This window comes from Stenella coeruleoalba, assembly GCF_951394435.1.
Source record: "Stenella coeruleoalba genome assembly, chromosome: 2".
NCBI lineage: Eukaryota > Metazoa > Chordata > Mammalia > Artiodactyla > Delphinidae > Stenella > Stenella coeruleoalba.
Window position 1 is genome coordinate 150,652,802 of NC_137147.1, and position 25,539 is coordinate 150,678,340.

The 25,539-nt window shown below is 35.6% G+C and overlaps 1 protein-coding gene across 2 annotated transcripts in view; it reads left to right on the top strand.

Moving 5' to 3' along the window:
* RFX7 (regulatory factor X7) overlaps positions 1-25,539 on the top strand; it is a 148,712-nt gene that overhangs the window by 25,781 nt on the left and 97,392 nt on the right. For both annotated transcript variants that reach the window (XM_079912285.1, XM_079912284.1), the window contains exon 3: positions 25,175-25,208. In XM_079912285.1, coding sequence (XP_079768411.1) covers positions 25,175-25,208 — 34 coding nt within the window. The remainder of the gene's footprint in view (positions 1-25,174; positions 25,209-25,539) is intronic.

Sequence of the window (25,539 nt, forward strand, 5' to 3'; positions counted from 1 at the left end):
AGGATATAATAGAACAGATCCCTAAAGCAATCACTCAACAAAGTGGTATGGCTAAAAAGCCAATAGAGATGATAAAATGGAATACTAAGAGATACCAGATGAAGCAAAGCCAACCATATTAATATTTACCTTAAATGTAAATGGACTAAACACTACAGTTACAAAGCAGAGATTTTCAGACTGAATAGAAATGCAAGACCCAACTATATACTGTCTCCACAAGATGCACTGTAACTATAAAGATACAGACTAGGTGTAAAAGGAAGGAAAAAAGGCATACTGGTAAACACTAATGAGAAAGTTGGAGCAGCTCTATTAATATTAGACAAAGTAGTCTTCAAGACAAAGAGCATCACCAGTGATAAGGAGGGACATTTCATGATGATAAAAGAGCCAATTAATCAAAAAGACCTAGAAACCTAAAACACGTTTTTGTGTTGTCATGTAATGGAGCTTCAATATACATGACAAAGGAACTGATGAAAGAAGAAATAAAAGTAAATATTGTAGTTTTGCCAGTTAATAACCAAGGACTTAATATATTTTAGGTTTTTGTAGTAAACTTCAGAGGGTATTATGTTACCAACCTTTTCTTTTCCCAGTGTCATCTTGCTCACTAAATTTTTATTTGAACTTGAGTTCCTTCACTTATTTACGTTAGTTTATTCACTGTTCTAATGGACATTAACTCTCTAATTTTGCAGTTAGGTGTTTCTCTTACCTGGTATTGGTAAATAGTGAGTGTATAGGTTTGTAATAAGACAGACCTACATTTGAACTCTGGTTCTTTTTCTAGATTTGTATTTCTTTGTACCTCATTTTATAAGCAATGTATATAAAATACTGTGTATTGGCACTTAGTATGTGATAACATTATTACCTGGGAGAGTTTTTGTTTTGTTTTAGTATTTTTTTGCTTTGTTTTGGACAGAGGTGATTAGATCTTTCTTGTTGCTCACTGCACATGCTGTTAAAGTTCAGTCTCTACTTCCTTCCCAAATAGAGAATAACTATTTGTCATCCCTTCTTGCCTCTAGAGGCCCAGGTACTGTAGTTCCAAAAACCAGGCTCACTGTGTTTTCTCCAGTTTCCCAGGTAATCAGCCTGACAGTGCATTGCCCCTGCTGTGGTTTTAGGGACACTATGTTTCTTCTATTTGGGATTTAAGACCTAAGGGACTAATGATGTACAATAGTCAGTAGTCAGTGAATTGTTGAAGGACTCCTTAGAGCCTACTCTTTAGGGAAGATGTAGAGAAAGATTAAGTCTCAGTCATAACTGTACCAGGGAAGAAGGCAGGATCAAGGAATATTGGTTCTCTTTTTAATATGTGAATTATTGAATATGAGGATTAAACTCTATGCTGTTATTACATGCAGTAGACCTTGGTGCTAGTTCATTACTGGAGAAATAATAAAAATGAAAGAAAAACTGACAAATTGGTTTGGTTGAGTAAAAGAATATTGATAACTATCATTTACCTGAGCTATTTAGCATTTGTGTCTGAATACTTTGCCAGAAAACAAAAACAAAGCATATCATTAAATTTGGGTCAAATTAAAGCTATAATCAAATAAATCTTACATACCATGCAGTTCAGCTAGTGCGTTCTCAGACATCCAAACTGGTGCTCAGATTATATGGACATTGACTCATAACTTAAAATGTTTAGTGGAAAAGATAAAGTATTTGCTTTAGAATAGTCCTTGCATTCACTTGTGCCATCAGGAGGAAGCAATCACAAAAATCCAGAGTATGTGACATTATCAAGTCAACTGTCCTGGACTTGGACTCTTCAAAAAGTGAATGTCATAGGGGAAAAATGGAAGAGACTGTTCTAGATAAAAGATAGAAGAGCCACTTAAAGTGTATGAATCTGGATTTGATCTGGTTCTGGGATAGAAGCTATACTAAGATATTCTTGAGATAATTAGGGAAAATGTGAATGTGGGCTACATGCTATCTTGTGGAATTATTATTAATTTTCTTAGGTGACATAACGGAGTTGTGGTTATTTAAGAGATTGTGCTTATTCTTAGGAGATGCATGCCAGACTCTTTAGGGATCAAGTGTCTTAGTGTCTACAACTTTTAAATGGTATAGCAAAATGCATGTGTTATATATACTATATATGTGTGTGTGTATTAAGAGAAAATAAATTTGACGAATAATTATTATTGAATCTAGGTGAAGCATATATACAGTTGTTGGTTGTACTTTTTAAAAAATTTTCTTTGCTTTGACTGTTTTTATAATGAAAAGTTTGATAACACCTCCATGCATTTAGCAATTTAAAAAATATCTTCAAAGAAGAAATGATGATGAATATTAGAAAATAGTAAGAACTGGCTGATAATGAAAAGATTCCCTGTTAGAACTTACAGATGTAGCTAACTGGTACTTAATAGAGAAATTTGTAGCTTTCCTCGCTTGTATTAGGAAAAAAGAAGGATTGAAAATTCATGAGCTAAGCTTTCAGTTTAAGATGAAAAATGAACCACAGAATTAACCCAAAGAAAATAGAAGGAAGGAAGTAATAAAGGTAAGAATAAAAATCAATTGAATAGAAAACCAAGATATGATAGGATCCAACATCAGAGTTCGTTTCTTTGCAAAATCCTGTTAAATGGTCAAGACTCAGGAGTGATGAATCAAGAAAAAAGTAGATAGAAATAATATTAGCGATGAAAAGTGAGATATAACTATGGATGCAGCAGAGATCAAAGTAAGGGAATTTGTAAGCAACCTTGATGTCAGTAAATTGGAAACATTAAATGCAGTAGATAAATTTTTTTTAAACTTTAAATTACTTCAGTAACAGAAAAGCTGGTTGCCCTTTAACCATTAAGGAAGTTGAATCTGTTCTTCAAAAATTGCCTACAAAGAAAATACCAACTCACAATAGTTTTAGAAGTGGAATCAACCAAATATTCAAGGAACAGATCATTCCAATTGTACACCAATTTGGAAATCAGAAAAAGAGAGAATACTCTGTGGTCATTGTAAAATATGTTAAACTCTTTGGGTACTGGCTGGACCTATTGATGCAACCTTTTTTTTTAATTTATTTATTTTGGCTGTGCCAGGTCTTAGTTGCGGCATGCCGGATCTTTCGTTGCAGGCTCTTTGTTGCGGCGGGCGAGCTTTCTCTCTCTGGTTGTGGTGCATGAGCTCCAGAGCGTGTGGGCTCTGTAGTTTGCAGCACGTGGGGTCTCCAGTTGAGGCACACAGGCTCAGTAGTTGTGGCACGTGGGCTTAGTTGCCCCGTAGCATGTGGGATCTTAGTTAGTTCCCCCACCAGGGATAGAACCCATGTCCCCTGCATTGGAAGGCGGATTTTTTACCACTGGACCATCAGGGAAGTCCCCTATTGACACAGCCTTAACAGAAAAAAAGCAGAAGCGATGGTATGAGACTTTAGAGAATAGTTCTTAAAAGGCGCTGCAGCTTCTTCCTCACTCTGTCTGTTGGATTACTCATTCTTGGAATAGCCAGCTAATTATCATGAGGACACTCAAGGCTATGGTGGAACCTCTGTTTGAGGAGGTGAGGCCTCCCACCAACAGCATGTGATTGGGCCATCTTGACAATGGATACTGCAGCCCCTGCTGACATCCTGACTGAAACCCCATGAGAAATGCTTAGACCCCACCCAGCTAAGCCACTCCCAAGTTCCTGACATACAGAAACTGTTAGAAAAGTTTGTTGCTTTAAACCACTAAGTTTTTAGGTAATGTATTACACAGCAAATAACTAATATATACTGTTACTCATTTTGTGAGACTAGGATAATCTTGGCACCCAAATCAGGTAGAATATTTAAAAATAGTCTTTAATTTTACTATACCACTCAAACATAGGAACAGAATGTCCAAAACAAAAATAAGAAGATTGAAGCCAAAAATGTTTAAAAAGGTTGAGTTTTACAGAGTACAAAGTTAGTGCATTAGCAAAACTATTCATATAAATGACCACTTTAACATGCAGGAAGACAAATTATTTATCTGTGATGCAGGAAAAGAATTTAATAACATTCAGTATCTGTTTATGATAAAACTCTTAACAATCTAGGAATAGAACTTTCTTGATTTGTTAAAAGTGTATCTACAAAGAAACTACAAAAAACATACCTATTAGTGAAAAAGATTTAAAATACACTTTTTAAAATCAGAAACAAGATGGTGATGTTTCTTATCACTCTTATACACATTGTACATTCAGAAATAAAGAAAAAAATAAAATGAGTTAAAGTTAGGAATAATTACAAGGAAAAAGCAAATTTATGGGTTAATTTGTATAGAAAACTCAATCTACATAAAAATTACTGAAATTATTAAAATAATCTAGCAAGAGTCATTTGCATTTGCCTATACAACAGTAATTTTATCTAAAAATTTATATACAAGTATAAAATTTAATTTAAAAACATATTCAGTAACAAAACAAATAGGTACTTGTAAATAAATCTAATAAGAAATGTGCCAACCTTTTAATAGATTTTAAAACCTTATTGAAAGATTTAAAATAATTTAGACCTAAATAAATGGAGAAACTTACCATGTTTATTTAAAGAGTACTGTGAAGATTTTTTTTCATTTCTTACCAAATAGTTCTACAGATTCAATGCAATTTTAAACAAAATATTGTTTTTCAAAAAAACACACTATCTAATTTTAAGCTTTTTGTGGAAGAGTAGTCAAGGTGCTCCTAAAGAAGGACAAAGTTAAGAACTTGAAATACCAAATGCCAAGGCTAATTATAATTATGACTACAGTATTTATGGCACAAGGGTTCCAATTTCTCCATATCCTTACCAAGACTTGTTGTTCTGTTTTGTTTTTTTGTTTTGTTGATAGTAGTTATCCCAATGGCTGTGAGATGGTACCTCATTTTTTTTGCTCCAGCACTGTTGCTCCAGCACTGTTTGTTGAATTGCTCCAGCACTGTTTGTTGAAAATGTCTTTCCTCCATTATTGCTTTTGCACTGTTGTCGAAAGTCAATTGAGGGCTTCCCTGGTGGCTCAGTGGTTGAGAGTCCGCCTGCTGATGCAGGGGATATGGGTTCGTGCCCCGGTCCGGGAAGATCCCACATGCTGGGATGTCTTATATGTCTTATATGTCTTTTAAGTATAGCCCAGGAGACATACTGTGCCATACACCTGTGCTATCCAGTACACTAGCCACTAGCTACATGTGGCTATTAAGCACTTGAAATATGGCTAAATCATATGGAGATGTATTAAGTAGAAAATACATACTGGATGTCAAAGATTTAGAAGTATGAAAAAACAATCTAAAATATTTTAATGATTTTTGTATTTAAATACTGAGGTGGTAATTTTTTTCTCTCTTAATGCCTTTATTTTTTTATTAAAAAAATTTTTTATTGGAGTATAATTGCTTTACAATGTTGTGTTAGTTTCTGCTGTACAATGCAGTGAATCAGCTATATGTATACTATATCCCCTCCCTCTCAGACCTCCCTCCCACCACCTCCCCCCATCCCACCCATCTAGGTCATCACAGAACACCGAGCTGAGCTTCCTGTGCTTTATAGCATGTTCCCACTAGCCATCTATTGTACACATGGTAGCGTATATATGTCAGTCCTAATCTCCTAATTTGTCCTACCCTCCCCTTCCCTGTCCTGTGTCCACATGTCCGTTCTCTATGTCTGCGTCTCTATTTCTGCCCTGAAGATAGGTTCATCTGTACCATTTTTCTAGATTCCACATGTGTGTGTTAATATATGATATTTGTTTTTCTCTTTCTGGCTTACTTCAGTCTGTATGACAGACTCTGGGTCCATCCACATCTCTACAAATGACCCAATTTCGTTCCTTTTTATGGCTGAGTAATATTCCATTGTATATATGTACCACATCTTTATCAAGAATATTTTAATGATTTTTATATTGAAATACTGGTGGTAATTTTTTGATGTATTACTTATAAAATATTTAATTAAAATGAATTTCATCTGTTTTTTACTACTTACTGTGACTACTGGATAATTTAAGATTACGTATGTGGCTTGTATTATATTGCTATTAGTCAGTGAGACTGTAGATAATTTTCCCATGCACTGACAGATCTTGAAGAACTGAACCTCGTTATTTAGGTTTTTATAAAGCTTTCTGGCCCAGGGAAGAATTCTGTTTTTGTTTTGAAAACTTTTGACCTAAGATCAAATGATCCTTCATTCTGTAAGTCTCTTTGAAGTATCCCAAGAAGAGATTATTACCAGACGTTCCTTTATGAAATCATGCTTTAGTCATAGAAAGATGAAAAATCTAGTTGTTTCTAACTGTATCATTAATAAATTATTTTACCTATTTGAATTGATAACTATTCTGTCTTTAAAATACATCAGTATCTTCCTTTCTAAAACATCTGAGCATTGAATATCTTTGATCTCCTTGGATGATCTTCTACTTTATAGATTGGAACACTGTTTTTAGGTTAGGCTCTCTGCTTTTGGTTCTTTTAGTGCTTTGGGGGAAATAATTTTAGTATTAACTATCAAATTGGTTTTTAACTTTCTGACAAAAGTCCTTGATTCTTGAGCTTAAATGGCAGACAGTAGGACATTGAACTTGGTGGCTTCGTTTTTTGAACAGATATTGAAATACTGAACCCTCTACAGCCCTAATAAAATCTAGAAAAGGGTAGTAGTAAGTCATGTCTCAAGAAGGCAGTATACACGAGGGTCACTTCAAGTACAATTTTAAGAAATATTCTTGTAGCCGTTTATATGAACCATTAGCATAGTTTCTGATCTGCACATCAAGCATCATTGCCTGCATCTGCCATCTTCGAGGAAGTCTCATTTTAAGTTCAGTCCTCTATAGCCATCCTCACTTTGGTTTCCTTCTTTTAGAATCTCAGTTAAGCATCTAGTAATGACTACCACAGGTTAGTATAATGCTTTTTAGTTTAAAAAGACTTACACAGGGCTTCCCTGGTGGCGCAGTGATTGAGAGTCCACCTGTCGATGCAGGGGACACGGGTTTGTGCCCCGGTCCAGGAGGATCCCACATGCTGCGGAGCGGCTGGGCCCGTGAGCCGTGGCCGCTGAGCCTGCGTGTCCGGAGCCTGTGCTCCACAACGGGAGAGGCCACAACAGTGAGAGGCCCGCGTACCACAAAAAAAAAAAAAAAAAAAAAAAAGACTTACACGTATGTCACCTATTGATCACACATAAGGTACCTCCAAAGAAAATGAAGTCACTTACCTTTATCTGTTTTTCTCAATTTAAAGATTTACCTTCTCTCTGATCCTGCTTTTTCATAAGGTAACATAAGAAGATATGAAGCTGCATGGCTGTGTAACTCTTTTTCTGAAACTATGCAGTAGGGGGAGAAGAATAGTTTACCCCACTGGGCTACCCACATGATTCTGTCCTCTGCATAATTTAGTTTGTTTTTGAAAGTTTAATATGTTTATTATAAAAATTCAAACAAAAACAGAAAGTGTAAAAAGTTTTTTTTTTAAGTTTGAAAAGAAAACAGAGCCTCTCAAAAATCTCATCTCCGTAAAGCAATTATACCCCAATAAAGATGTTTAAAAAAAAAAAAAAATCTCATCTCCCAAAGAAAATGGAGTCACCTTTATAGATGGGTCTCTACGTGCATGCACTTGTCTCATGTTTCACTTCGTTATTTTTATGGGCACTGTTAACCTATTCTGTTTGGAACCTGAGGCCTCTGCAGATCAGCACTAGAGGGCATTGAAGCCCAGCAAAGAGTATATGGCTTGGGAGCTAGTCAAAGCCTTCATCCAGCCCACTTACCGGCAATACCTAATGTTTTTTGGAGAAGTAAGTTCCCAAGTGATGAGACTAGGGCACAGTTTTTCTTCTTAATTAAAATATCAGTGTAAAATAGAGGCATTATTATCAGTTAGTATTTTTTACTAGATAATGGGGCAGTGTGTGACTACCAAATGTAAAATAGATAGCTGGTGGGAAGCAGCCACATAGCAAAGGGAGATCCATTTGGTGCTTTGTGACCACCTAGAGGGGTGGGATAGAGAGGGTGGGAGGGAGGGAGACGCAAGAGGGAAGAGATATGGGGATATATGTATATGTATAGCTGATTCACTTTGTTATAAAGCAGAAACTAACACACCATTCTAAAGCAATTATACTCCAATAAAGATGTTTAAAAAAAATCAATGAGTGACCTTGCACAAGCCATTTAATCTTTTTGATCCTTAGTTTCCTTACTATAAATGAAAAAGGATTTGACTATTTAGTTTCATTTAACATTTATTGGCAATCTATTACTTGCTTGTTGTTGCAGTATGGCTTTTATATAAATCATCTTGTTTAATGTTCACAAAAAATTTTGGAGGTATCATTCCTCAAGAAAAAACAGTTCATCTAAGTAAGAAGCATATCGCTGGTAGTGGCAAAATTGGAGTTCCTTCTTTCAAAAACCACAGTATTGGGACTTCCTTGGTGGTCTAATGGTAAAGAATCTGCCTTACAATGCAGAGGACGTGGGTTCAATCCCTGGTCAGGGAACTAAGATCCCACATGCCGCGGGGCAACTAAGCCAGCACGCACCCCAACTACTGAGCTCGGGCGCCTCAACTGGAGAGCCTGCGCGCTGCAAATTACAGAGCCCATGCACTCTGAAACCTGCGCACCGCAACTGCAGAGCCCACATGCCCTGGAGCCTGCATGCCACAGCTAGAGAGAAGCCCATGCACTTCAAGGAAGAGCCCGTGCGCCACAACGAAAGATCCCGCGTGCCGCAACTGAGACCCGACACAGCCAAAAATAAATTAAATAAATTAAAAAATAATAAATAAATCTTTTTTAAAAATGATATTTTTTTCCTGCTACATGTATCATGGTGTTTCTTACTACATAAATTTCTTTGAAGGAGTCTTTTTAACTTTAAAAAGTATATTTATGAGCAAATGCTTTCCTTTTATTTGACTGCACATTTGAATCCTGTTGACTATTTGAACTTTTATTATCAACCTGAAAATCTGCGTTGAAAAAAATTGGGCAAATGCATAGATTGAGACTAAAGAGAACAACCAATATTGTTCAGTACCCTGCCTCCCCAAAGTACAGATTTTTACAGTCCTTTTAGAGCAAATTTTAATGGTAAAAGTCAGCATTTGGAACAACCAGCTCATATAATGAAAGATGCCTGTATGTGGAAGAACAGCAAAAAAAGGAAAAATAACTCATTAGAAACTTTTTATGAAAATGAGTCATTATAGTCTAAACTTTGTAATACAGTCATCCCTCATTATCTTTGGAGGATTGGCTCTAGGACTCCCCTCGGATACCAAAATCTGCGCCACTGAGATCCCTAATACAAAATGGCGTAGTACAGTTAGCCCGCAGATACTGAGGGCTGACTGTACTACCAACATGATTTTTCAGTATCACTCAGTAGACATTGGTTATAGTGGATGATCTTAAGTATTCTATATAGTCCTCTCAGAATTTAAGTCCTTCAGAGTTTTATCAACATCAGAAGGTTTCTAGGTCTCAAACTATTCTCTCAGCTTTAGAACCTACATGGTCAGTTTGCTTTTCTTTCGAAAAGGAGCTACTAAGTACTCCCACTTTCTAAACGTTTTTTTGAAAAATTTCAGTTGTGTACAGGAGGAGAGAAAATGCAGTGAACTCTCCTGTCCTTATTCAGCCTCAACAACTAGTCTCTGGCTAATCTTATTTTTATATAACCCAATCTATAACCCTCCATTGATTATTTTGAAGGAAATCTCAAACATCATATGATTTCATCTGTTAATAAATATAGCTCTATGATTAACACACACAAAAAATAGTGATTCCTTAATATTTGCAAGCATACAGTCAGTGCTCAAATTTCCACATCTCATTTTGTTTTATTTTTTCCTTTACAGTTTGTCTGAATCAGCATCCATACACTGCTGTTGGTTGATAATCTCTTAATCTGTAGATGTTCTTCTAAATTTTTTCTTGTAGTTTTTGTATTTGTTGAAGAAGCTGGATCATTTGTTCTCGGGATTTTCCCACAGTCTGGGTTTTGCTGGTTTCATTCCCATGGTGCTATTTAGCATATTTTTCTTCCCCTCTTTTTCCTGTATAGTGGTGGTTAGATGTATATATGGTTCAATATGCAGACATGGTTCAGTATTTCAGCAAGAATATTCCCTTTCACTCTTATGGAACATACTTCTTATACTATACTGAACTAGATACCATAATGTTACTCGAGGGAGCTGTTTTTCTGTTGAGGGCCACTGAGACAAAAGTCATTCTAGGTCTCATTCTTTTCTTTGTTTTCTGTTTTCCCCCCGCCCCCATTTGACTTTCAGGTTAAGAATGGTTGGGAGGAGACTATTCACCCACCTGTTGATTGTTCCTGTATTATTTAGTTAAGGATGTAGAAGCCACATGACTGTTCTGAATAGTAATAAATACAGCTTACCTCTTAACAGCTTTTCCAATCTCTCTAGGCTTCCTGTGGTACATATAGCCACCTTTCCTACAGGAAAAATTCAGCTAGAGTTATTATATCGAATTCTTGGTATATCTTTGCCCTTTATACTTAGGCTTTGATGAACATTCTGCAAAGACTTGATGTAACAATCAAGTGATGCTTACAACATCACAGTTTTCTGGATTTTTGAACCAATTCAACACCAGGAAGGCCATATTCTCATCCTGGGAGAGAAAAAGCAGAGTCAGTATCAGTACACATGAGTAATATCTTTGCCTTTAACTTTCAAGAGTTCTGGAAAGTCATCTTCCTGCAGACCACCTCTGAATCTGTTTTAATACCTTTTGACTTGTATGGGTCTGATATTTAGTTTGCACCAAGGACTATGATCTGAATACTTTTCCCCACACTCCCATCCCTACCTTGCCTTCCTTTCTTTCCCTTTTCTTCCCTCTATTCCTCCTTTTATTGATCACACATTTATAACTGCCTAATATGCACCAGGAAAAGTGATTTTAAGAAACAGATTAATAAGACATAGGCCTTATCTTTAAGGGAAAGGGGGGACTGCTGGGACCTTTAGTTATCTATATGAAAGAAAAAAAGCTTATATCACATGCAGAATCCAGGGAAATTTAACCCCTTAAATGTGAAAAGCAAACATTAAAAATAAAAAACCTCTGTGGCCTCATGATAAGGAAGACTTTATTTTTTAAAGGAAGACTTAAGACACCAAAAACACTTCTCATGAAGAAAAATACTAATAAATTTGACTATATTAAAATAAAAACTTTCTGTAAAACAATGAATGCCATAAAACGAAAAACAAGTTGCAGCTGGGGAGAAGATATATGTAATTCAAATAATTGGCAAAGGATTAGTATCCAAAGTATAAGTGGGCTCCTCTAAGTAATATATATATATAATATTGGCAAATAACCAAATAGAAAAATGTGTAAAGGATATGAGTAGGTAGTTCACAGTTGAAAGATTAATGGTCATTAAACATGTAAAGATGTTCAGCCTCACTAATAGGGGAATGCATATTAAAACAACAAAATATTTCACACACATGAGATTGGCAAAAGTCTGTCATTACCACATTTTGGAGAGGATAGGGAGAAATCATTCTTATGCACAGTTCATGGAGTGTACTTTGAAGGCAGTTTAGCAATAATTAGAAAGTTGAAGATCAACATTCCAGAATTCCCCTGCAAGGTTTGTCTATGTATGTTTCTGTATGTGTCTATCTGAGGAAAAGTCTTGGCAGTGTGTATAGTAAGATCTGTGTGCCACATGTTTGTTGCAATATTGTGTGTTTCAAAAATAGAGCTGGAAATACCATAAAAGTCCTTCAGTGAGAGAAGGTATAAATAAAAAGTGGTATGTTCAAATAATGGGATACTATATGTATTACTTTGCTAGGGCTGCCACAACCAAGTACCACAGATGAGGTAGCTTAAACAACAGAAAATAATTTTCTCATAGCTCTGGAGGCTAGAAGTCCAAGATCAAGGTTTCAGCAGGGTTGATTCCTTCTGAGGGGTATGAGGGAAGGATCTCTTTTACAGGGCATTCTCCTTGGCTTGTAGGTGGCCCTCCCCTTATGTCTCTTCACATTATCTTCCCTCTATGTATTTCTCTGTGTTCACCTTTCCCTTTTTTATAAACACACCAGTCATATTGGAATAACGTCCCTCAAATACTGATTAACATTTTGACTTGATTGCCCCTATAAAGACCCTGTCCCCAAATAAGGTCACATTCTGAGGTACTGAGGGTTAGAACTTCAACATATGAATTTTGGGGTGGGAGAGATACAATGCAACCCATCACACTATGTAACAGTTAAAAATGGATAAACTAGAATGAATCAAAGCAGATAAACTTCTAAAGCCTATTAGGTAAAAGGGAAAAAAAGAGTGATATATGCATCATAACTCCATGTCTATAAAGTAAACAAAACTGCTTTATATAGTTTATGAGTAAACTCAACATCTATAGTAAAAATCTCAACATTTATGGGAATGGTAAACAGCAACTTCTGGATAGTTCTCACCACTGAGAAAGGAATGGTGAAATGCAATTGCAAAAGGACCATAGCAGCTTCAGTTTTATCCATAAAGTTTTCTTCCTTAAGGGAACAAAGGCAAAATGTTCAGATTTGTTCAAACTGGTTGGCAGGTACATGAGTGTTATTAATACTCTTTGTAACTTTGCTATATTCCTGCAACTTGATAATTTAAAAAATAATAAGAGAAAAGAAAATATTAGTGAATGGAATAATGTCACTAAGTTGAAAAGTTAATTTTAATAATATAATCAGTAATTAAATCATAGGCAAAAGTTATAGAGTAGTGACAAGAGTTAATTCTGGTTGAAATTAGTTTTAATGTTCAGAGCAACAAAATGAATTTTATGATAAAATTAACAAACGTTTATAATACAGGCATACCTTGGAGATATTACAGATTCGATTCCAGACCACTGCAATAAAGTGAATATCAGAATAAAGTGAGTGGCATGGATTTTTTGGTTTCCTAGTGCATATAAGAGTTATGTTTACAATATACTGTAGTTCATTAAGTGTCCAATAGCATTATGTCTAAAAAAAAAGCAATGTACCTACCTTAATTTAAAAACACTTTATTGCTAAAAAATTCTAACCATCACCTAAGCTTTCAGCGGGTCATAATGATTTTGCTGGTGAGGGTCTTGCCTTGATGTCGATGCTGCTGACTGATCAGGGTGGTGGTTGCTGAAGGTTGGGGTGGCTGTGGCAATTCTTAAAATTGCAGTAAAGTTAGCCACGTCGATTGACTCTTCCTTCCAAGACTGATTTCTCTGTCGCATGCAGTGCTGTCTGATAGCATATTACCTATAGTAGAACTTCTTTAAAAATTGAAGTCAGTCCTCCCAAACCCTGCCACTGCTTTATCAACTAAGTTTATGTAATATTATAAATCCTTTGATGTTATTTCAACAATCTTCACAGCATCTTTACCAGAAATAGATTCCATCTCAAGAAGCCACTTTCCTTGCTCATCCATAAGAAGCCACTCCTCATCCATTCAAGTTTTCTCATGAGATTCCAGCAATTCGGTCACATCTTCAGGCTCCACTTCTAATGCTGGTTCTCTTGCTATTTCTACCACCTCTGCATTTACTTCCTCCACTGATGTTTTGAACCCCTCAAAGTCATCCGTGAAGGTTAGAATCAACTTCTTACAACTCGAATCATGAATGGAATCTGGAGTGGTAAATCCTTCCCAGAAGGTTTTCGATTTACTTTGCCCAGGTTCATCAGAGGAATCACTGTCTGTGGCAGCTGTAGCCTTACAAAATGTATCTCTTAAAGAATAAGACATGAAAGTCAAAATAAGTCCTGATCATGGGCTGCAAAATGGTTGTGTTAGCAGGTGTGAAAGCAACATTAATTTTGTTGTACATTTCCATCAGAGCTCTTGGATGACCAGATATATTATTGATAAGCAGTAGTATTTCGAAAGGTATCTTTTTTTTTTTTTGAGCATAGATATTCAATAAACCATGCTATAAACAGACGTGATTCCATCTAGGCTGAGTAGATTTAGCATAATTCTTAAGGGCCCTAGGATTTTCTTAGTGGTAAAATGAGCATTGGCTTCAACTTAAAGTCACCAGCTGCATTAGCCCCTAACAAGAGAGTCAGCCTGTCCTTTGAAGCTTTGAAGCCAGGCCTTGACTTTTCCTCTCTAGCTATGAAAGTCTTAGATGGCATCTTCTTCCAGTATAAAGCTTTTTTGTCTACGCTGAAAATCTGTTGTTTAGTGTAGCCACCTTCATTATTGATCTTAGCTAGATCTTCTGGATAACTTGCTGCAGCTTCTACATCAGCATTTGCTGCTTCACCTTGCACTTACATGTTATGAAGGTGGCTTCTTTCCTGGAACCTCATGAGCCAACTTCTGCTAGCTTCAAACTTTTCTTCTCCTTCATCGAATTGCAGAGTTAGGGCCTTGCTCTAGATTAGGCTTTGGCCAAAGGGAATGTTGTGACTAGTTGGGTCTTCTTTCCAGACCATTCAGACTGTCTCCATATCAGCAATAAGGCTGTTTTGCTGTCCTATCATTCATGTGTTCACCAGAGTAGCACTTTTAATTTCCTTCCAGAACTTTGCTTTGCATTTGCAACTTGGCTGACTGGTGCCAGAGGCCTAGCTTTGGGCCTGTCTCAGCTCTCTACATGTCTTCCTCACTTAGCTTAATCATGTTTAGCTTTTGATATTAAGTGAGGGACATATGACTCTTCCTTTCACTTGAACATGTAGAGGCCATTGTAGGGTTATTTATTGGCCTAATTTCAATATTGTTGTGTCTTAGGGAACAGGGAGGCCTGAGGAGAGGGTGAGAGATGGGGGATTGGCTGGTCAGTGGAGCAATCAGAACTCACACAACATTTATTGATTAATTTTGCCATCTTATATGGGCTCAGTTCATGGTGCCTCCAAACAGTTATAATAGTGACATCAAAGATCACAGTTCACCATAACAGGTATAATAATAATGAAAAAGTTTGAAATATTGCAAGAATTACCAAAATATGACAAAGAGACATGAAGTGAGCAAGTGCTGCTGGAAAAATGACACCTGTAGATTTGCTTGATGCAGGGTTTCTCATCAACCTTCAATTTATAAAAAATGCATTGTTTGTGGAGAGCAAAAAAGCAAAATGCAATAAAACAAGATATTCCCGTGTCCTTTGTAGAAAGCAAGAAGTTCACTTTTCATACCTGAAGAAGTTTGAACTTTTGAAGTGACTCATTTGTGGAGCATTGTGTTGGGCATGTTAGAGAACATCTCATATGTGACTCAACACATAGCATATAAATGACTTTATTCTCTACAGTCTAGAGCAGTGGGTCTTAACTAGGTATGTATGATAGTAGGTGGGGCATTTTTGGTTGTTATAATGTCTCTTGACACTTAGTGGGCAGCATCTAGTAATGCAAAACATCCTGTAATGTATAGGACAAACTTGTAAAGAAGGATGCCAATAAATGTCAATGGCCCATTGAGAAATGTTGGTCTACAGGCTAATTTCCTTTCAAAGCAGATCACCTGAAGGTTCATAAAAGCAGATAAGAACTGTGAAACAGTAACTATTTTTAAATCATTTTGGGTTATAAAAATAAACAGTACTTTCTTGATTAGTCACTGGTAGCATCAAAATGAATTTTTCGTAGTTTTATGATAACAATTATTTGTTTTTCACTGAGGTAAAATTTACATAACATAAAATTAACCATTTGAAGTGTACAGTTCAGGGACTTCCGTGGTGGCGCAGTGGTTAAGAATCCTCCTGCCAATGCAGGGGACATGGGTTCGATCCCTAGTCTGGGAAGATCCCACATGCTGCAGAGCAACTAAGCCTGTGTGCTGCAACTACTGAGCCCACATGCTGCAACTACTGCAGCCCGCGCCTAGAGCCTGTGCTCCACAACAAGAGAAGCCACCGCAGTGAGAAGCCCACACACCACAACGAAGAGTAGCCCCCACTCAACACAACTAGAGAAAGCCTGCATGCAGCAACAAAGGCCCAACGCAGCCAAAATAAATTAAAAATAAATAAATAAAGTGTACAATTCACTGGTATTTAGTGTTGTGTAACCAACACCTCTGTCTAGGTCCAGAATTTTTGTCATTACCCCAAAATGAAGCCCCATATGCATTAAGCAGTCACTTCTCATTCTCCTGTCATCTCAGCCCCTGGCAATCACCAATCTGTCTTCTTAGATATTGTGGGTATTTTATATATATGAAATCATATAATATGTGACCTTTTGTGTCTGCCTTCTCTTAGCACAAAATTTTTAAGATTCATCCATGTTTAGCACATGTCATTACTTAATTCCTTTTTGTGGCTAAATAATCCCATTGTGAGGCTGTATTGCATTTTGTTTATTCATTCATCCATTGACGGACATTTGGGTTGTTTTCACCTTTTGGCTCTTGTGAATAGTGCATCTGTGAATATTTATATACAGGTTTTTGTTGGCATAGCTGTTTTCATTTCTTTGGGTATATACCTAGGAGTAGAATTGCTGGATTTTATCGTAATTCTGTGTTTAACTTTTTGAGGAAACGCCAACCTGTTTTCCACAGCAAGTCTACCATCTTAAATTCCCACCAGTAGTGTGTAATCGTTCCAATTTCTCCACATTCTCACCAACAGATCCCAATTATATTTAAGATGACACTCTAAGTAATTGAATCAAAATGTCTGGATAGTGGGATTTTTTTATCACTATAAAAAATATAAAATTTTTTATATTTTTCTGGCTACACCTTTTAACCTTTATAGAATTAGCCACTATTACTATGGTTATTTTTTAATGTAAAATTGTATTTGTTCTCATTTGAGCAAACTGAAAGTAAATGCTTCACATTCATTATCGACAAATGTAAAGTTAAAATTCATTTTATATGTTGGATTGTGAGCTGAGTTATAATCCACAAAAAAGATCTGAAGTCTTAATATATTTTAACAGAAGTATTTTACAAGAGAAGAATGTAAGAGTTTGATTGGTCCTGGTAAGACTAGAATGCAAAAGGTTCTTACGGTTGATATATTACACGGTACTCTGCTACCTCAGATTTTCTGTGGGTGAAGTCTTGTATCTAGTGTTCACAGATCTCTATTTCTGCAACACAAGAATTTTGAATCAAGAATATAGGAATTGTGAGTCTGAATTCAAACTTGGGGACTCCAAATAAATTTAGAAGTAGTACTGAACTTTTGGATGGAGGCCAAACTGGTGTTGGAAGAGATGAGTGGGAGTCTCTTAGAATGATATTATTTGCATTAAACAAATAGTTTAGAAACAACTTGTTTAAAGTGGGGAAGCAGGTTCTGAAATGTTTTTAGCAAGAGAAGTCTCTAAGTGTTCTTTCACGCATCCTTTTACTTACAGTGTATTTATTATATACCATGTGTGTTTGGCCCATGACTGTTAATTTAGTTATTGTATCATATTTTAAGTCTGAAGAAAGGAAATATTACAGGGTATTTTTGCGAAGTGTTTCTTTGAGGTAAAGTAGGCTTAGATTAAGTTATTTGTTTTTGTTTTTTAAACATCTGCTTCTTCAATTTACTCTCTTTTGTGTAGTCCTACTGGGTTTTCCCCAGCTTCACTCTGTAATTTGATTTAGGGAAAACAAAATATGCTTTCTCAAACTGTACCCCTCTTCCATAAGTTTTTATATGCTCTCCTTGCTGGTGTGTTTTCCCCTTTTTCTTACTCCATTGGTCTAGGATTAAGCTTTGCTTTATAACATTGTGGTGATCTGACTTGATATGCGAAGGTTGAACTAAAAGATTTAGAAGATGAATGATTGTCATGTTTCATAAACTTTGTAATTACAATAGCACAGCAAAATTATCATCCTGATATTTTGTTTTTATCTAATACCAAAATACCAGGTTGATACTATTTAATTAAAATGTTTACAAAATAACGATTTTTAAAAAAATAAGTGAGGCCAAAAGTTTAATGCATATCAAATATTATCAATTATCAACAATTCAGAAAATGTCAAAAACCTTATAAAAATATTAATGTTAAATATGTATTATTTGAACATAAGCTATTTGTGGATAAAATTAACAAAATACATTTTGAATAAAAATACATTTTTATTCAAAAATAAAAATGAAGAACACTTAAGTGCAGGTTCAAATGTGCATCAGTGGTTCATTATCGAGCGATGATCGTATCTTTGTGCATATTTTTCCTGCTGCTGAAGAAGTTTTCTTAAACTTAATGAGTTGAAATAATGGTGAAAAAATAATTATAATCCCAAATATATTCATAGATAATCTCATTTCTTGTTTGATAGCTTTGAGATTTTTTAATTTAAATTTTATATATTTAAGGTTCATTTTTGATTGAAGTTTTAATGCTCATAGTTTAATGAGTCAAAAAGGTCTTACAAGACTAGCTAAGAAGAACCACAGTCCCCCAACCACTAACTTATTGCCTTGTCAGAGAGAAAAGCCAAGTGCGGTAAATACCTCCTCTCTCTTTTGCTCTCTCACCTCCTTCTCGTGACTAATATCAGCCCACTGGAAACCAAAAGGGAAGGAAGTCATATAGATACAATGCATAAAGACCAACCTCCTTTTGCAGAGGGTGGGAATTGGATCTGAAAGGGCAAACAGGAAAAATTTAGCCCAATAGTTTTAATTTCTAAGACACCACTTTTTAGTGACTTTTTTTTTTTTATATATAGTAATATAGTACCCACTTTTTGGTTTTTACCTTTGTGAGAATTAAAATTTTTTTCCTTCTTTCATGGTCTTCTTCCTTCCAAGTGATGGTTTCATGCCCCCTTTATAAGGGGAATGTTCTGTCTTCCATATTAGAGATTTTTCCCAATTGTACACCCATCTGAGTGAATTTAAGAGTGAGGCACAAAAAGCTGACAGGAAGGTCTTTGCAGATGGGTGGGGCTTCTGCTTTCTCATTCAGTAGGCCTGAAGTGGGACTTACAAATTTGCATTTCTAACTAGTCCCAGGTGTTGCTAGTCCAAGAATCACATTTTAAGAACCACTTTATTAAGGAGACTGGCATCTATGAAAGGAATGGATTGGAGGGAAGCAGAGAGAAAGTTAAGCTGTAGTGCGGAGAGTTCTGAAGCTACAATGGCCCATCAGAGATGTCCAAGTTAAGACAAAGAGCTGGGCCTTTATTACCCCCATGTTGATCAGCCTCTGGATGTGGGCTGTCCCTGGAAGGAGGTATGACCTTAGGGAGTGAAGTTTTCTTCAGCATAGGTATCCCCATAGGGGGCTGACAGCTGAGGGCTTTCTGCTGGAAGCACTCCCAGCAGGTGTGGGGGACAGAGTCCTTCTTTCCTGAAAAGGGGAAATGGGTATATTACAGTATACTAGAGAGTCCATATATGCTCTTTCCCAGTCATTTGCTGAGCTTCTTTGGATATGTAAGTTTGTGTTTTTTGCAAAATTTGGGGAAATTCTGGCCATTATCAGATATTTTTCTGTCTCATTATCTTCTCCAGTGGTACATAATTAGACCACTTGATATTGTACTATGAATTTCTGAAGCTCTGTTTATTATTTTGAAGATCTTTTTCTTGCTCCTTTAGAATCAGTAAAATGTATTGATTTATTTACTGGTTTAGTGTCCCCTTTTCTGCTGTAGCTGATCTCCTTTAAGGTAATCCAATGAATTTTTCATTTCAGATATTGTCCTTTTTACTTCTAGAATTTCCATTTGGTTCTTTCATTTTGGTTCCATCTCTCAGCTGAGATTCCTCCCAGGTGTACATTTATTATGACCATATTTTCCTTTAAATACTTGAATGTGTTTGTAATACTTGCTTTGAAGTCTTCATCTGGTAATTCTGATGTCTAGGTCATTCAGGATTTGGTTTCTTTGAGCTGCTTTTTTTTTCTTGACTCTGGGTCTCTTTTTCCTTTGTTCTGGTAAATTTTGCTTGTGTAATGGGTATTGTGAGTGATATGTTGTAGACTTTGGATTCTGTTATTTTTCTCTGATGAGTGTTAATTTTTTTTATCCTGGTTGCCAGTTAACAGGGCTGGATTCAAACTCCAACATTATCTCTTTTGTGTTAAGTAACAACAAAAGTCTCAACTCACATCTTTACACCTTCCAGCTATTGCTTTTTGCTGGTAACCTTAGAGTCTTCCCCAAATGAAGGTCATCCAAATATTTGGGCATAATTTATACAGAAATTTTGTGACATTTTCCTTTCTGGGATTCATCTTTATTTTACAGTGGCTCTGGCAGCCCTAGACTTTGTCCTTTGTGGCTCCTCAGCTAGCAAGAAGGCAGATTTCTGCTTCCATCCTGAGTGATTGTTGCTGTGTGGGCAGATAAGTGCTATCAGGCAACAGCCCTATAAATACAGCTCCTACCTGGTGCAGTTCCTTCTTTTAAGGATGACTTCCCTCCAGTTGCTACCTGTTTTTGGTCTTGTTTGTTTTTATATTTTAATGTTTGTTTTTATATTTTATCCACAGTATATAATTGTTAAGGGTGGGAAGGTTACTCTAATATAAGTTAGCTTGTCATTTCAAAGCAGAACATTACAATAGTGAAGCATTATTTTATTTTAGTTCAGTCAAAGCATCCATTATTCAAAGAATATTTTAGGAAATTGTAAAACATCCAGTAAATGGAACATTACGATACATTATGTTAAATTTTTGAAACAAAATTTGGAAACAAGGATGTCTGCTATCACTGCTACTCTTCACCTTTAGATGAGAGATTTAGCCAAAGTAATTAGATAAGAAGCGGGGTGTGGGGGTGGGGGGAGGCCTAAAGATTGGAAAGGAAAAAAAATATTTTCATTAATTGTAAGTGAAATTATTATCAACAAGAGAATCTACATACTATTAGAACAGATAAGAGTTCAGGAAGGCTGCTGGATATAAGGCCAGCATAGAATACCAATAGTTTTTCTGCACATCAGCATGCACATTAGCAAAAGCCAATTAGAAAACATATTAAGAAAAAAGAGATACAGTTTACAATACCATCTACAAGCTACCTAGTACTCTGTAACAAAAGATATAGAGAAAATTACATGACATTCTTAAAGAACAGACAAGAATAAATTCAAATTATCAGTCAACTCCCCCAGTTCAATCTACAACATCAGTGCAGTTCAATAAAACTCTTAGGACTTCTGTTGAGTTGGAAAAACAAAAAGCTCACCTGGAAATTAGAGGTCCAAGAATTCTCAAGGCTGTTCCGAAAATGGTTGAGGAGTGTCATACAAATTCAAAGTGTGGTGTTGGCTTAAGTATAGACAAGTAGATTAATAATAAAACTGAAAAAAAGCTGGAAACAGATTCAAACATATATGTAAACTTGACATAATAAAATAGAGAACAATTGGTTTGCCAGATACCAAACAAGAATAAATTCTGATTAAAATAAAGATCAAAAACAAAACTACCTTCAGAAATTTTAGAATGAAATATAGAATGTCTTTAAAACCTTAGCTAGGTAGGATTTCTTATGACAAAAAACACAGGTCATAAAGGAAAAAAATTAATAAATTTTACTAAGTCAAAAATTTAAACTTTAGTAAGTTATTAAAATGTACCACTAACAAACTTAAGTATATGTAACAAGCAAAAGATTAGTATCCAGAGTACATTAAGAACTACTACAATTTAGTAAGAAATCATCAACTCCACTTAAAAATGGGCAAAAGCCAAGAACCAACAGTTTATGGAGGAGAACCCATGTGGTCAAAAAGCAGGTGAAAAGGTATACAACAATGCTAGTAATTGGGATAATGACAAAGAGTTTTTCATATCCATTAGAATAGTAAGTTTTTAATATATGTCAGCATAATATATGTATCATATATAAATGGCATATGTATATACATTTTTTTTTCTTGGAAGTTGACAGGATAATAGGGACTACATATACTGCTGATGGAAGTATGAATGTATACAAGTGCTTGCGAAAGGAATTCTGTAATACATAATAAAACTGAAAAGATATATCCATGAATCCTAGAAAATCAACTTTTAGACTTATAACTGAGAAATTTTTGATTGTGTATACCAGGAGACATGTACAAAGACATTATTGCAGCATTGTTTGTAGAAAAACTGAAAAGTACATAATTGGCTTTCAATAGAGGAATGGATGAATAAATTTGATACATTCATTCAATGGAATACTTTGAGCAGTTGAAATAAATGGACTTCATCTAAGTGTGTCGACATGGAAAGATCTCAAAAACAGGGTTGAGTGAAAAGGACATTTGCAGAATATATACAATGTAATGGCATTTATATAAACACTTAAAAGCTTCATGGAGCAATAGTGTATGTTGCTTGTAGATCTAATACAGGTATTGAAATACCACCTGGGAAGGTTATACATCAGATTAATGATGGTTGTGTTTGGGAAGGTAGGGGAGGGTGTGAGACTGGACAGAAGAACAAAGGGGACTTAAATGTCTTCTATATCCCTCTATCATGTTTGTGTTAAGTATGAAGGGCTAGATTTAGATGTGTTCCCATTTTACTTTATAAGTTTATTCTTTAAAAGGCCGTCTTTTACATATTCTTTTCAGAGATTTACCAACTTGTTTGTTTGTGATAGGAAGTCACAGTCATCCTCTTTACATATCCTATAGAGCAGTCACTTTCTCGTAGAAGGGGAATATATTTAGATCTATTGTTTTTAAAATAATCACATGTTCAAGTTCATATTAATTTCTCTGAAAACTCTTTCTTAAGTGGTCCCAAAGAGTTGTCTTTATATGGGGGACTAAATGTCTGTTTGTCATTCATTTATTCAACAGATTTTATTGAACATCTAACATATGCCAAATGGTAATACAGCAGTGAGCAAAACAGATGAATCCTGCTGTCATAGAGTTTAAATTCTAGACAAGGAAGATAGCCAGTAAACAAATAAATTAATAAAAATATTAAATGGTGGTAAGTGCAGTAATGAAATTTAAAACAGGATAAGAGGGATAGAGCGTGATGGAGAGTATTTTACATGAGGAAGTAGTCAGGGAAGAAGTGTCTGTGAAAGACAATATTGAGCAAAGTCATGAGGAAACTGAACAGATAAGTTACATGGGAGAAGATTCTTAGATGCTGACCGAAAAAGCCAGTGCAAGGCCCTACTCCTGCCTTGAGAAGCAGCATGGAGGACAGCGTGGCAGGAGCTGAATGAATGAGGAGTAGACTAATATGAGATGAGATTAGAAAAATAGCAGAGGACTGGATCATACAGGGCTTTGTTGGCCGTGATAAGGACCTTGGAGCGTAGGACTAATGTGGTGGACGGTATCACTCTGGCTACTTGGTTGAGAATAGCCCACAAGGTAGGTGGTGGGGGTGTAAAGATAGAAGCAGGGAGACCAGATAGAAGGTTATTATAACAGTTTTGAAAAGAAATGATAATGGTTTAGACCAAGGTGGTGAGAAATGGTTGTTTTGTGTTTTTTTTGGCTGTGTCGGGTCTTAGTTGCCGCACGCGGGATCGACGTGTGGGCTTCCTTCTAGTTGTAGCGCTCAGACTTGTCTCTAGTTGTGGCACGTGGGCTCAGTCTTTTCTCTAGTTGTGGCATGTGGGCTTCTATCTAGTTGGGGCATGCAGGCTCAGTAGTTGCACGTTGGCTTAGTTGCCTCGTGACATGTGAGATCTTAGTTCCCCGACCAGGGATCGAACCCGAGCCCCCTGCATTGGAAGGCAGATTCTTAACCACTGGACCACCAGGGAAGTCCCGGTTGTATTTTTGATACATTACTTTTTAGCATCAATTCTTAATCTGTAGATTACCTTCTTATCTCAGGGAAACTGTGGGAGTTATGAAGAAGAGGGAAAAACAGCACACTTTAGCTGCTAATGAGTGAGAAGCTATACACACAGTCTCCAAAGATTTTAAACTTCTAAAGATCTTCTGTGGGATGGTAAGGAGGGGATTTCAGTTCCTCTTACCTAGAGGTATCATTTACTTTTTCCTTTTAGTCATTGTGAATTTTGCAGTTGAGCTTAATCCAGTAATACTTTGTTCTTTAAATAATGAAATTTGAAATTCAAGTACAGGTGTAAAGTTTTGAGGTTACTGATTGAATTAACTGAATTGTGATTTAAATACTTATTTTTACTTACTCTATAGATTAACTGTATAGCTATATACAAAGGTAAATAACCACCTTTTTTTAATTTATTTGGCTCTAGAACCTTTTATGGAAAATAATTTGGTTTGTAACATCTATTCAAGATAGTATATAAACTGTCTTTGAACTTTTGCATGATTTCATTGCATTTGCACTTCGATATTTTAAAATCCAAATTATAGTTCAGTTATTTTATACCAGCTTCATTTATATTATATATTAATCGTTCACTTATATTCAATAGTTCAGTTAAATTTTTATATAGTGGCTTTTTGTGTTATTTATTTCTAAATACAGTCTTTCTCTCCAACTTATTACTATATTAGCTAATCTTTATTATTACTTTTATGTCTATGGAGTCTGTGTGTGTGTGTGTGCATGAGAGAGGGGGAGAAAGAGAGGAGGGGAAGAGAATCTACTTTTTTTTTTTTTTGGCCGTGCCACGCGGCATGCAGGCTCTTAGTTCCGCAACCAGGGATGGAACCCGCATCCCCTGCAGTGGAAACGAGGAGTCTTAACCACTGGACTGCCAGGGAAGTCCTCAAGAGAATCTACTTTGTAATAAGTCTTTAGAAATACAGATAATGTTACACCATTATGGCTTTTAAATGCTAAACAAATCATTGTCCAGAGTGGCAGTCATAGAGTAAAAATCATAATTCATTGTAAACTCTGTGTTCTATTTCTATGTGTAATAATACATCTGCACTTTTATGTATCACTAGAAACAAACTTTGTTCAAAAACATCTTTTACAAAGATAGAGCATATCAGCAATAGGGTGACTGTAGCAGTGAACTCAGAAAATATTCTGATCATGCTTTAGGATTGAATTTAGTACAATGAGTGGGAAGCAGACTTTTGTTTTGCTTTGTGAAACATGCAGTTTTAGGGTATGATGCCTAATCTTAAGAACTTTTGCTTATTTTTTTCATAGTACGATAACGAATTACGATGTCTGTTTGAAAATGCTTTGAACATTTAATAAATTTATCAGTCTTATTAACTTAACTTTCTTTTTCTTTTAGCAAAACTATACAATCTAAAGTGGACTGCATTTTGGTAAGTAAAATAACTAATCTTAAAGTTCTTTTGTTATAAGGCTTTTCCCACTATATAAAATACATTTTTGAGTAAATATTTATTTTAAGTATAACTCAATTTAAGTGAATAAAATTTGACATTTAATTACAACCCTAGGGGTGAACTGGCTATGTGCTGTCTAGATACTTTCCTATATCTCATCAGTAATAATTGCATGTTTTTGAAACTTACTGGCTTTTACTAAAGATCACTTCAGCATTTAATAAAGTGAATGTTTATTTTTCTTTTCTAACAACTCTTAAAGGATTTGTTAAAGAAAAAATTCAAGATGTTTGATGGGTTAAGTTTT